Raw genomic sequence first — 11861 nt, forward strand, 5'->3', positions numbered from 1 at the left:
CATGGAAAATCGCCTGGAAATGAAATCAAAAGTCATATTCGGCGATCGGAGAAGGCTCAACAAGTTCTTTTCCCTGTTAAGGCTGCTGCCGCTATGGATGTTGAGCCTCATTCCAATCGACTCGCTCTGATCGGGTATGCGTCCATATCATTCGTATGACCTCCCATCTGGTTACCGTCGCTATCCAGACCAGCTGTCGTTGACGTTCCGACTTTTGCGACCGTTTGTTTGGTTCTGAAGTCCAAGATTATCCTCGATGATGCTGGGGCGAGGACGCCAAATGGTTTAGATATTGATAATCGTGCCGAAGCTGTCCATATTCCTATGACCCGGTGTTACATCCATGTTGGGAATTGCGTCGTGGCGATGATAGATTTTGAGAAGCCTACGTAGAACATTGGATGTGTCCATAGCCAACTTGACAGGTTGATAATGTAAACATTCCCATTGTATGATACCAACTGATGTAGAGAGGTAAAAGCTTCGAGAATTCCAAGCTTGATACCGCATTGTCTAGTACTAATTGGCTCTAATTAGTACATAATCCCCCATAATAAATGCCAAATTGCCTTGAGGACCTCGTCCAATTGCAAATTTCATTTGGAAATCTTATGCATTGGCCATTGCATCTCGCACACGTGTGATCACATTCACACGAATCATGATGCACGCGTCCAGGGCGTCATTGTACTTGCTCTTCACATTCGCATCATTAATTTATTAATTTGAGGGGCAACGATTTGCCGAGCTCTCCCCCACTGACATCAGAGACACCACCTATCGTACAATATACTACCTGTGGGTGTTACAAGCCATTTAAAACAAATGGCGAAAACCCAGTGAACGAATGGACCAAATTGCTCATAGCAAATTCAACCAATAGAGAAGATCTCTTCTCTCCTCTCCTCTCCTCTCCTCTCCTCTCCTCTCCTCTCCTCTCCTCTTCTCTTCCCTGGTGATAACGAGCTCCATTCTGTCGGACATTCCCCACAGAAGCTTCTCAACACATCGCCAATCACTCGTTTAGCAGATTCTATTTGCCCATCGGTCTTGATTTGTTTCGCCATAGCAAGTGTCGAAAATCCTAAACAATTCCTTCCAGAAGTCGCTCGCGAATCGTGTATCACGATCAGAGACGATGGAGTCTGATAATCCGTGATTGGAAAAGCGTGATCAATGAAAAATTCAGCCGAGCCTCCATCATCAATGAATTGCTACATGGAGCGATGCGAATTATCGTAATGAATCTGCCGATGAAGGCGAGCACTCCATTGTTACCATTGAAATTCTCGAGGAAACCAAAGATGAAGTCGAGACCGACTGACATTCAATAAAAAGTAGGACAGGGAGACTCTGCAGTGGCACTTGCGTGTGTTGTGCGCTCTTCACTCGCTGGTAAACATCGCATGTCTTCACGGATTGTGAAACCCAGTCTTACATGCGGGCCACCAAAAGTAGGCACTGAGAGATTGGTATGTCTTCTCACGGCCAAAGTGACCGGCCATCGGCGTATCATGCGCCACGTAAACAAGCTTGTACTTCAAAATCATCGTTGTGGGGAACCACAATCCGTGGATCATCACTTCATAGCGAAGGAGACCATCCTTCAGTGCATAACGATGCATCCGTAATTTTAAGCGACCTGGGATCTTGTCAAGGAATTCCTTATCACTCTATGACGAATTGTTTGATGATCAGATCACACTGTTCATCCTCAGCATACGATCAATGCATCATATCGAATACATCGTTTTTGTTATAGCTGATATGGCTAGCTCATTATCAAGACTGGTGACAATGCGTCTACCAGCAGGTTCAGTTTTGCTAGCTTGTACGCAAGTGAAAAGTTGTATTTTTGCGAAGAATGACAGCCATCGATCCATTTGCTGTGACAAGTGAGGCAACTGAACTGCATAGCCCAAGCTTGCGTGATCCGTATAGACAATAAACGAAGTTGAACCCAAGAAGTGAACACGAACTTTCACCACATAATACTTTATTGCCAAAGCTCCTTGTCGTGGACAGGGTAGTGCCTTCATGCTGGCTGGAGCTTTTCGCGATTAAAACGACACAATACGATCGTGTTCTGCTAAGTCCGTTTGTATTAGTATACAACCGATTGCAATTTCAGTAGCGTCACACATTGCGCTATACGACTTCGTTTCATATGGAAAAGACAGTAATGGTCTTCCTTCAATCTGTATTTGATCTGAGTGAATGATACCTGGCCACTCCCATGGTGCGTCCTCCTTCAGCAAGTTTAAAAGTAGGCGTACCATTTCCGTGTAGATACACGAAAAGCGGTGCAGATAATTGGACAAACCAATCCATTTCTCAAATCTTTTGATTTCGTGGCGCGGGTCACTCCACCATTGCTTTGATCTTAATAATGCACGAACACTGTGTTCACCGACATAATAACCGAGGACGTGTATTTCTTTAGCACCGAAAATACAATTTGCTTGCAAGAAATACACGCGCATACATTCCAGCACCGCATGGACGTACTTCAAGTGCACTTCTTTGGCAGGTGTGCCATCGCCGTTCTTTGATTCAGCAAAAATATCGTCAAATTCCTATGTGAAAAGTATCGCAGCTGTCAAAATAGATGGGAGGTCAGTCGATTGAAAGTTGCTGGGGCAATGGATAGTCCGTGTGGCATCACAAGCGTCTACCATTACATACCGAATAGTATCCTCCCTCAGATTCGGTAAAATCTAACACTCAAATCAATAACACTAAACTGTGTATAACCGGACATACGGTCGATGATGACATCTTTAAGTGGAATCGGTGTTTCCGCGGGGATCGCCTGCAAATTCAACTTGTAATAGGCGTGAGCGATACGCCATTTACTATTTGATTCGCGCACACGAATCGTCGGTGCGCTGTGAGGGGACTTGCTTTTCCTCACCGAACCAGCAGCTTGCTTATGAACAGAGAACTCATTGATGTTCTCACTTTGCTCACGCATCAGTGGCCTCTGTCGAAACGCTTCATACTTTGAACCAGATTCACGATTAATTTCCACGCCAGCGCAGAGGCCCTCCATAAAGACGGTCACTGTGACCGCCTCGGGGTGAAGATCGGCTGCAATCCTGGCGATGAGAGTATACAACGCTTAAATAAGACCCACCAACTCCTTCTTGCCTTGTTGGACAGTAAGGTAACGCGATCGCACGCTATATGCCTGAGTAGAAGACCAGAAGGCGGCTCCGCACAAAGGACGTCACCCTTTTCTTTCATACCGAGTAAATAATATGGATCAGTTGGAATCTTCAAAATAGCAATTTCTCTGCGTGATTCCAAACGCTTTCGAAATTTCGAGGACCAAATCGTCCACAACCGATGACGAGCAATATTCCGCTGAATAAACATTTAAATTTAGCAACACGGTCTCCACAATAACCTCACACAATTGCGGTCGCGTTGAAAGTCATACGTGAATTTCTCAACCTGCATCAGCTCTTCCATCGTCACCAACGGTGCCAAAAGAAGATACGTTCTGGAAATTTCACAACCGGTCATTGCATCCACCATACCTGGTCAAGCATATTCGCATGCCAAATTCACGGGGAGTAGTACGCTAGCCTAACTCACCCGCAGACACAACCGCATCCAGAGCGGTAGTATCAGTACAACGATCAACAAATTCCGCTGACTCTTTCACATGTGTGTGATCAACCACACAACGGGCGGTAGCATCACCCTTCTAGTCAGTTATATTCAATCCAGCTCGACCACTGTATTGGTGGGAGTAGTGGCATATACAGCCACAGTTGATTACTTCGACTTTCCAGTACACACATATCGATAAGTGGGGCACGAATCCTTGCCAACTGAAATGTTTGATCTCAACAGTAACATCAAGGCGAGGTGCGTGTTCATAGAGCTGTCGTAACGAGGTTACACGTACCCAGAGTGTAATGGGGTTATACATACCCAGGTATGAAGGAGGGGGTCACACAAGATGGTGTGACCGTTCAAAGGTGTGGATTGCACAAGTCGATGTAATCATACCATGGTGTGGCTACACCGAAACAGAAGCCCTTACCTGGCGGGACTGCCAGTAGTAATGCATATGAATTCGGTTTATTTATTAAAGAAGAAAAACCTAAGATTTTAGATATAGGCGGCTCTGCCTAAAAAAACAGAAAACCAAGTTTCAATCTTGAGCGGATGAGTGTGTTTGCCTTGGTTAAGGTTTTCAGTACTCTTGGAGGTAGCGGATTGCGATCCGCTACACTCGTACTGGTTCTGGTATAGAACGAAGGTCGGTGAGCTTAAGTAAGCTTTCTCTAACCAAAGAGCTACGGCGACCCCAACGCAATTGGTAGCTCTCGTAGTCATTCTACGCCTGAATCGTTACGACTGATCTTCTCTGGGGATGGAGCAATTCTTCTATTTGCCCCAGGGCATGCAGGACGGACTTAATAAGCTGATGTACCTGCTTGGATCTGAGGGCGTGCGTCACATTGCTTCGAAACAACTCAAAGCGATAAGTGCGCGCCTTGAGGCGTTTTCAAACTATAAAAAAGCTGTGCTAGTAGAATTTGTCGGCGTCGACTGCATCCATGAAGCCATCGTCGATGACGGATGAGTCCTCCCGAGCCAGACCGCTCATGGTTAGCGTTAAGACCTTCAAGGGTAAGAATGAAGCTAATCTTCTGCTCTGGGTGAGAGAGGTCGAGATGGCTATGGTATCCGCCATGCTCCGGACCGAGCAACAGCATGTGGCACTAGATATCTATAAGCCCGGAGGGCAAGCGCAAGAATGGCCACTAAAAAGCAGTGCTTCGGTTGAAGCGGCGTTACCCTCCTGGAAGAAGCCGAAGCGTCAGATTTTGCGAGTGTTCTTGCCGCCTAACCAGGCATATCGCGTGCGATCGCATTTCCTTTCCTCCCGACAGGGCAAGAAGAGTTGGTGGACTTTGTCGAAAAGTTGAGAACTCTTATTACCGGGATGACAGCCGATCCTCTCCCGGAGGTGGTCACAGTGACCTTCTTTATGGAGGAGCTGCGTACTGGCGTGGTCAGAATAGAAGTGTTTGGGTGTATCCGTATTCTTTTGAAGAAGAGGTGAATGTGACATCGAGTGCCGTATTCAACTTTAAGTCCGCGCAACTTGGTTGAAATGGACACTTAGAGCTCGTCTAGCGGGCTTGAGGCAATGGATCTCAGCTATGCTAAGAAAGAGGAGGGAGAGCTCCGAGCTGCCAAGTAGCGTATAAACACCCGACGGTGTTTTTTTCTGTGGAGACACCCGTCATCTCCAGACTGGTTGCCCCCTGCGCAAGGCGCGTAAAGGTTCATCGAACTGACGCCAATTTGGTCTGTCGCGGGGAAACGAGAAAACCTCGTGGGCGCGGGGCGACCTGATGGGAAGGAACTGAGTTCTGTTGTACCTCAAGAGGTAGAAAGCAGGGCTCAGCCCCGAAGAGCTCCGTGCTCTTGAACATGGAACGTCTATGCAATCCGGGCTTGCTGGTCGTAAAAGCGACTGTGAAAGGCTTTAAAAAGCCATGGAAGATCCTGATAGATCCCGGGGCGTCGGGCAATAATGCCTGACGCTCCACGATCGAAGGAAGTCAGCTGTATGCAGAGGCGCCGGAAGCGCAGCTGAGAATAACCGGCACCGCTTGGTTAACGACGACAACTTGTGTCACGGTGCCGAGGGTCCTTGTGAACCTCGGTGTCAGGTTTATTGACTTTGATAGCGTGGAACGCTGCTTTGGCTTGAACATAAAGAAGGTATGACCTTTTCATTGGTATGGCGTGGTTGGAACACCACGAGCCATAGATTGATTGGAGATCGAAGACCTTGGGCGCTACGTGGACGTCTCTTGGTGGAGCTTTAGTGAGTCATGAACCCACCTCTGCTAGGAAGCAGAAGCGCTATTGGCACGGACACTGGACCGGGACGTTCAATATGCTGTATATCGGAGTATCCGAGTTGTCAAACACCGACGGTGTATTGGACCGGAGTCTCAAGCGTACCTCGCGGGCTGAAAAATGGAGTGGTACGTAATCCACTGAGCGCTTCTCAAGTATAAGAGCAGTCGCTGCTTGCCAAGGGTAGTACGATCAGATGAGGTCTGAGGCATCTTGGATAAGGCCCTTCTGATGCGCTTGGAGTGGCACGTTATCCACTAGATGGAGACTGCGGAAATAGCAGCTCTTCGTTTGATGTTTTATAACATCAAGGCTCTGCCGGAGCAGGGAGTGGGGACACTGGACGACACTAAGTGCGTGTTCCCACTGGTCTCGATGAAATGTAAAATCTCTATAGAGAGAAGACGGCGAAGCGGTATGATATTTGCAAGACGCGGGGCGACGATCCTGACCCATGGTGTGTCTACCGTAGGCGATAGGGCACAGCTATACACCCTTGTCAACGGTATGACGGGAGAGGAAGACGGCAACGTCACCCTCGAGGCTATTCCCGGGGTGGATGCTCTTCTTGAGCCGGACTAGATGTCCTTTGAAGAGTTTGTCGGTGCATTGAAGTCAGTCGATTTAGCGGAGGTGGTCATTAAACTACCGAACGGGGAGATTAATTTGTGAATGAAGCTAACCTGACGGACACCAAGAGATTGCTGAACGCATGGAGTGAATCGTCAATTCTGAAGGATCCCTCGGATCCGTTCCTTCCTGTGGTAAAATTTTTTAGAGACACCGTCTCCAACGACCCGACGTCGGTCCCACCTCCGGATCGTGGTGTACGTCATGTAATCGACCTGGTTCGGAAAAACAAATACAGCGTCACCTGCCAATGGTTTCTGTCCAAGGAGCAGTGTGATGTCATTGGCGCTTATTTCCGTGCAAAGCACTATTCAGGAATGGTGTGTGAGATTAAGTCTCGAGCATGACTCATATATGGACGACGTGGTTTTCCTCATCTGTCCCTCCGCGCCCTGCACAGCTTGGACGAAGATGTCGTCGAAGTGCCCGGTGGGGCCTGAACAATCGCGCCACATGATGATTAAATGTTGCTGATGCATTCGACCGCCCTTGAAGCATTACCAGCCACTCCCAAAGCATCCCGCTCGGAGAACTTACCCGCTCTCATGACACCCATCGATGCGTTGTACTTTGTATAGCCAATCATATTGTCCTGGAGAACATCCTTTCTAGAAATTGGCGTCTGTGCCGTAATGGTGGCAGCGTTTAGGTTATTGTAAACGAAAGCGATACGCCACCTGACTTTCGGCTTCCGGACACAAAAGGTAGGTGTCGAATGGGGAACTCGAATGGAAATGGAGAGACGTGCTAATCTTACTGATGACATGAACCTTGAAAGTGTCAGCATGGACGATATCGACTACAAAATGGGCGTTTTTGCAGACTTTACTCCTATGTCTAAGAGTCCGAATAAGGCGCCACTTAATCGTGTCGTGTTTCGATCGCCACTGCTTTACGATCTGCTTCTTATCGTCGCGTTCTTGTGGTGCCTGGAGTGCATGCGCACGAATGAGCTGTATGCTATTGCAGATAAGCGCATTTTCGGCGCTGAAGTAATCCCCTTTTAGAGTGCTTGATTAAAAAGCGTGGACTTCGGGCGGACCCCGCTAACGTCAAGGCCATTGATGACTGGCCGGCATTGAAACAAAAAGCACGATGTTAACAATATTCCTTCTCACGAGAACTGTATTCTCTACATCAAGGATATTGATATGTGCTATTGCAAGTGACAATGCTCCAAGTGCGAGATGACATTGGCTAGCTCTGACTTCAAAATCGCAAGAAGAACCAATGCGAGCTCGTGAATAATAAATCGTTTCTTGAAGAGATAAGTATATCACCAGTAGTTTTATATCACGGCGCTTAACTTATATTATTAACATCTTGAAACTTACGGTAGTAAAAGAACCGCTCAACCGACAGCGTTCACTATATCGATAGAAACAATACTTTCAGTAAAACATTACCGTGATACATTTATATTATCTTATTTTACGCACTTGTCAGGATTAAAAAGACAGTCAGCACCGTCAACGATGCTTGGTTGTAAGCTTTGAGTATTGTGATATGGTTAGATAGGGACTTGTCCATGCTGGTGTGCTGCCACACTAGATGATTATGAGTTCCCACTTTTGGCTAAGTACTTCGAAATAGCTCTTTCCTCACGGTGCCATTCAACATGAGCAGCAATTGCACCAGGCGATCGAAATCGCGTGTTACATCCTGGACAAGGACACACTAGATCGACTTCATCTTCCGACGACGATCCCGAATCCTGGTTCAGCACCATTTTTAACATAGGTTCGTGTATCTTGAATCCAGGAAGAACATCACCACCGTCATGATCTCCATTCAGTGTTGTCAGAGCATTGCACATTTCCATTTTCGTCGAGATAGTACTCATACATACTCTGAAAGTCTGGGCGTGGATCGATCAGCCAACCCAACTGGATGCCATGCTTAAAATATTCATTTTGCATCTTTCGATCGAGAGCTTGGCGTTGAGAGCCTGAACCAGATACTCAACGACAACAGCAGGGACATAATGTTCACCACGGTATGTCCATATCTGTTCAGGAGTCAATCACCTCGCGGTGTGTAAGCCACGTCGGGCAATCTCACTTTGGGACCTCCAGGAAGCTGCTCTAAAATATACGTCCCCTGTGAGGTTGTCACTCTGCCTCCATTTCTAGTCCACTTTGACCAGTTATAAAGATGCGATGCAATCTTGACCGCCACCTTCTTAATTCCATACACAGCCGTTCGATCTGGGATCAAGTACCTCGTCGATGAAGAAAGCCGGCTGCTCGCCGAAAACGGGGTTCACCAATGGACCGAACTTCTTCACGTAATGATTCAACTGCTCTAGTCCCACTCCAGCATAGTCCTTAACGCAGCACAACATTTTCTTCGTTTCCAAGGCTCAATCTAGTCTCGTTAGGACGTGTCTGCTCATGTTGAATGGCACCGTGAGGAATTACTTAAAATACATTTATGTTCAAGTATAAGCAGTCCTCGAATTCGTCGAAGATTAAAACTGCAAAATAGAGTTAGAGTATAATTGATATCATTGTACGAACATTACTGCTTGAATGCTTGCCAAAAAATTTTACGCTAATCTTTTTTGGCGTCCTACTGCTTGTGGTACGCAATACAGTGAAAGACATACTTATTGTCAGTCATAAAAAATTAATTACACGCGGATTACCTTTGGAATGACAGCTTCCTACCACCCAATGCGTTTTCGCGCTTGTAGATGATGATCTTGAATCCAGTGATAGCCTATAAGAGGCATTCAGACCAGGGTGGGAGTAGCGGGTATCCTTGTCATCGGTTTGATCATCGGTTTGATCATCGGTTTGGCTGACGTGATCGTATCCAAGTGCGAATTTAATCTCAGAAGCAAACTCCCGGCTCGCGAACACGATTTCAAGCTTGCCGTAAAATTCAGCAGGCTAAACTTTCTCGTGTTGATGAGAGTCGACACGGCTTCGTAGAAGCGATACTTTTGGTCAGTCTTGTAGTCGGGATGTCGTGAAAGTTACTACATCAACATTATACTGCTTATCTTAAGCTTGATATGTTGAGGATGAAAGATGTTGCTGACAAACACCATCTTTCCCGTACGACCGCGCCCCTTGACACGATAACTATTGCAAATTGAATTTGTGATCTTTTTACATTTTCGAGCTCATATGCAGTCTGCCGTCTACACACAAGCAATTATATTTTCTTTGTAGATTTGAAATTATATCATACTTTCTACGAAAAAAGCTGAATTTAATCCATTCAACAATAGTCTGAGCTATATAGGACTGACTTTTTAGTTTGAAAACAAAAATAAATTAGCTAAGTTCGGCTTCGGTGTAGAATGCGCATTTTCATCGTAAAGAACGATCTCATACATTCATTTGCAAGTACGGATTTGCTCTCTGTTCTTGTCATCATTCTGCTTTCATATAGGGTAGACGAGTTTTACGAGTGCGCTGGTAGTAGCTCTTCTGCGCTGCTTTTTGTGCTCTTTGTTTGCTTTGTATTGTTCGAGTAAGTATGTCATCCTAGTATATTGCTTGCTATATATTTACAAAGATTAAAAAGTATAATAGGTGAGATCGTTCTTGACGATGAAGAATGCGCATTTTACAGAAGCCGAACTTAGCTAATCAGTTTTTATTTCCAAACTAACAAGTCAATCGTATATAGCTCTGACTTGTTCTGAGAAATTAAATTGAGAATTTTCTGTAGAAGGGTATGATATAATAGGTGAGGTCGTTCTTGACGATGAAGAATGCGCATTTTACACCGAAGCCGAACTTAGCTAATCAGTTTTTATTTCCAAACTAAAAAGTCAATCGTATATAGCTCTGAATTGTTCTGAATGAATTAAGTTGAGAATTTTTTGTAGAAGAGTATGATATAATGTCATCCTGATTCAAAGTTCATTAAATATTAGTTTAATACTGCGGCCTTGATGTGCGGTGGTCGTATACTCACTCATGTGAGAAATCACAAAGCTCGCGGAAGCGTTATGGATTATTCCATGTTTCACAGGGCGACAATACACAGGAAGTGGCGTTGCGCCTCGAGTCTAGCAATATCAAATCGAAGATGGCATTCTACGCGTACGTCATCTTCCTTGTGGCTCCGCTGTAAGTGAGACAGTGAGAAATGTTCCGGTGCCGCTGCCTTCATCGCTCAAAGAGCTCCTCATCATCTGCAGCGAATCAGCCAGGGGTGAGCACATCAGGAATAGTCAGCATTGCGGTTATAGGAGTGCCTCCTGTTTGAGCGCGAAGTCGACCGCGGTACCTATCCGTTGGTTTTCTCGAGGTACCAAGAAGCAAGCTCGGAGAGCTTTTCGCTGGTCAAGCTCAGCTTGTGTGGCGGCTGGGGCCCCGACTACGTAGACGCCTAGCAATCGAGTGATGGCGTCTTTCGTCTCAGTAGCGGGATTCGCCGAGTAGAAGCCGTATTCCACACGATGGTCTACGACCAAACGTGAATACGAGCGCTTGAGAACCGCTCTGAGGACAGCCTCCAACAGCTGCTCCTGTGCCTCGTCGAGGCGATTGGAACTAATACCACTTTCCTGGAAGTCGAGAGGTCGCGGTGTTTGCAAGGTGCGAGCAGGGCTCACGTCGCGCCGTTGGCGCACTTCATCATTCTTCTCTTCTGAATATTCGACTCGTAGTCGACTTCCTCGACGAGGAAATTCGTCGCCCGTGGTGGTCGCGGTGTGTGGCACCTGGTTGCCGAGGGCTTGCGATGTGCTTTTTGTGAAGCTGCGGACGTACTGGCTGGAGATGCACTGTGTAGAAGACGAAGAAGGGCTCTGCCCGCGGGCGCTCTCGGAATCAGCGAGACTGTGTTTTTTCGTGTCAAAGACACAGGGCTTGTTAAGCGGGGAATGTGTAAGAATGGTCCTAGGATCGTAACGGTGTCTCAGACATGTGAGCCTCGTTTGAGGCGACAGTTAAATTTGAATAGTGGGCATTCACAATGTTGATGGGGAGAGTGTAACGGGGTTTCGTGTAACGGGGTGTTACGGTACCTGGTATGAAAGGTGGGTCACACAAGATGTTGTGACCGTACAAATGTGGATCACACAAGTCGATGTAGTCACACAATGGTGTGGCTACACCTTAACATGAAGCCACTACGTTGCAAGACTGCCAGTAGTTATGCATATTGATATTGGATATTGGCGGCTCTGTCGTAAATAAAACAGATAAATACAGATACAATTTCGGACGAAAGAGTGTATTTGCCTTGGTTAAGGTTTTGGGTAGTCGTGGAGGTAGCGGATTGCGATCCACTACACTCATATTGGTTCTGGTAAAGGTCTGTAACGGGGTTACATGAGAGTGACCCGTCACTCTCCCAAGGGAGCTGTGGTGTGG

At 46.5% G+C, this 11861-nt stretch overlaps 1 protein-coding gene across 1 annotated transcript; it reads right to left on the minus strand.

Annotated features, from left to right (window-relative positions):
- Positions 1-8077: 8077 nt before the first annotated feature.
- Positions 8078-8866, minus strand: PHALS_07553 (Zinc finger C2H2-type/integrase DNA-binding domain; the record flags this gene model as incomplete). The annotated part of the gene is made up of 4 exons (XM_024721040.1): positions 8078-8272; positions 8337-8470; positions 8550-8658; positions 8744-8866. 4 exons carry the CDS (start codon positions 8864-8866, stop codon positions 8078-8080), a joined length of 561 nt encoding a protein of 186 aa, XP_024586179.1.
- Between the last annotated feature and the right edge of the window lie 2995 nt (positions 8867-11861).

Source organism: Plasmopara halstedii (assembly GCF_900000015.1).
Source record: "Plasmopara halstedii genome assembly, contig: Scaffold_3111, whole genome shotgun sequence".
Lineage (NCBI taxonomy): Eukaryota > Oomycota > Peronosporomycetes > Peronosporales > Peronosporaceae > Plasmopara > Plasmopara halstedii.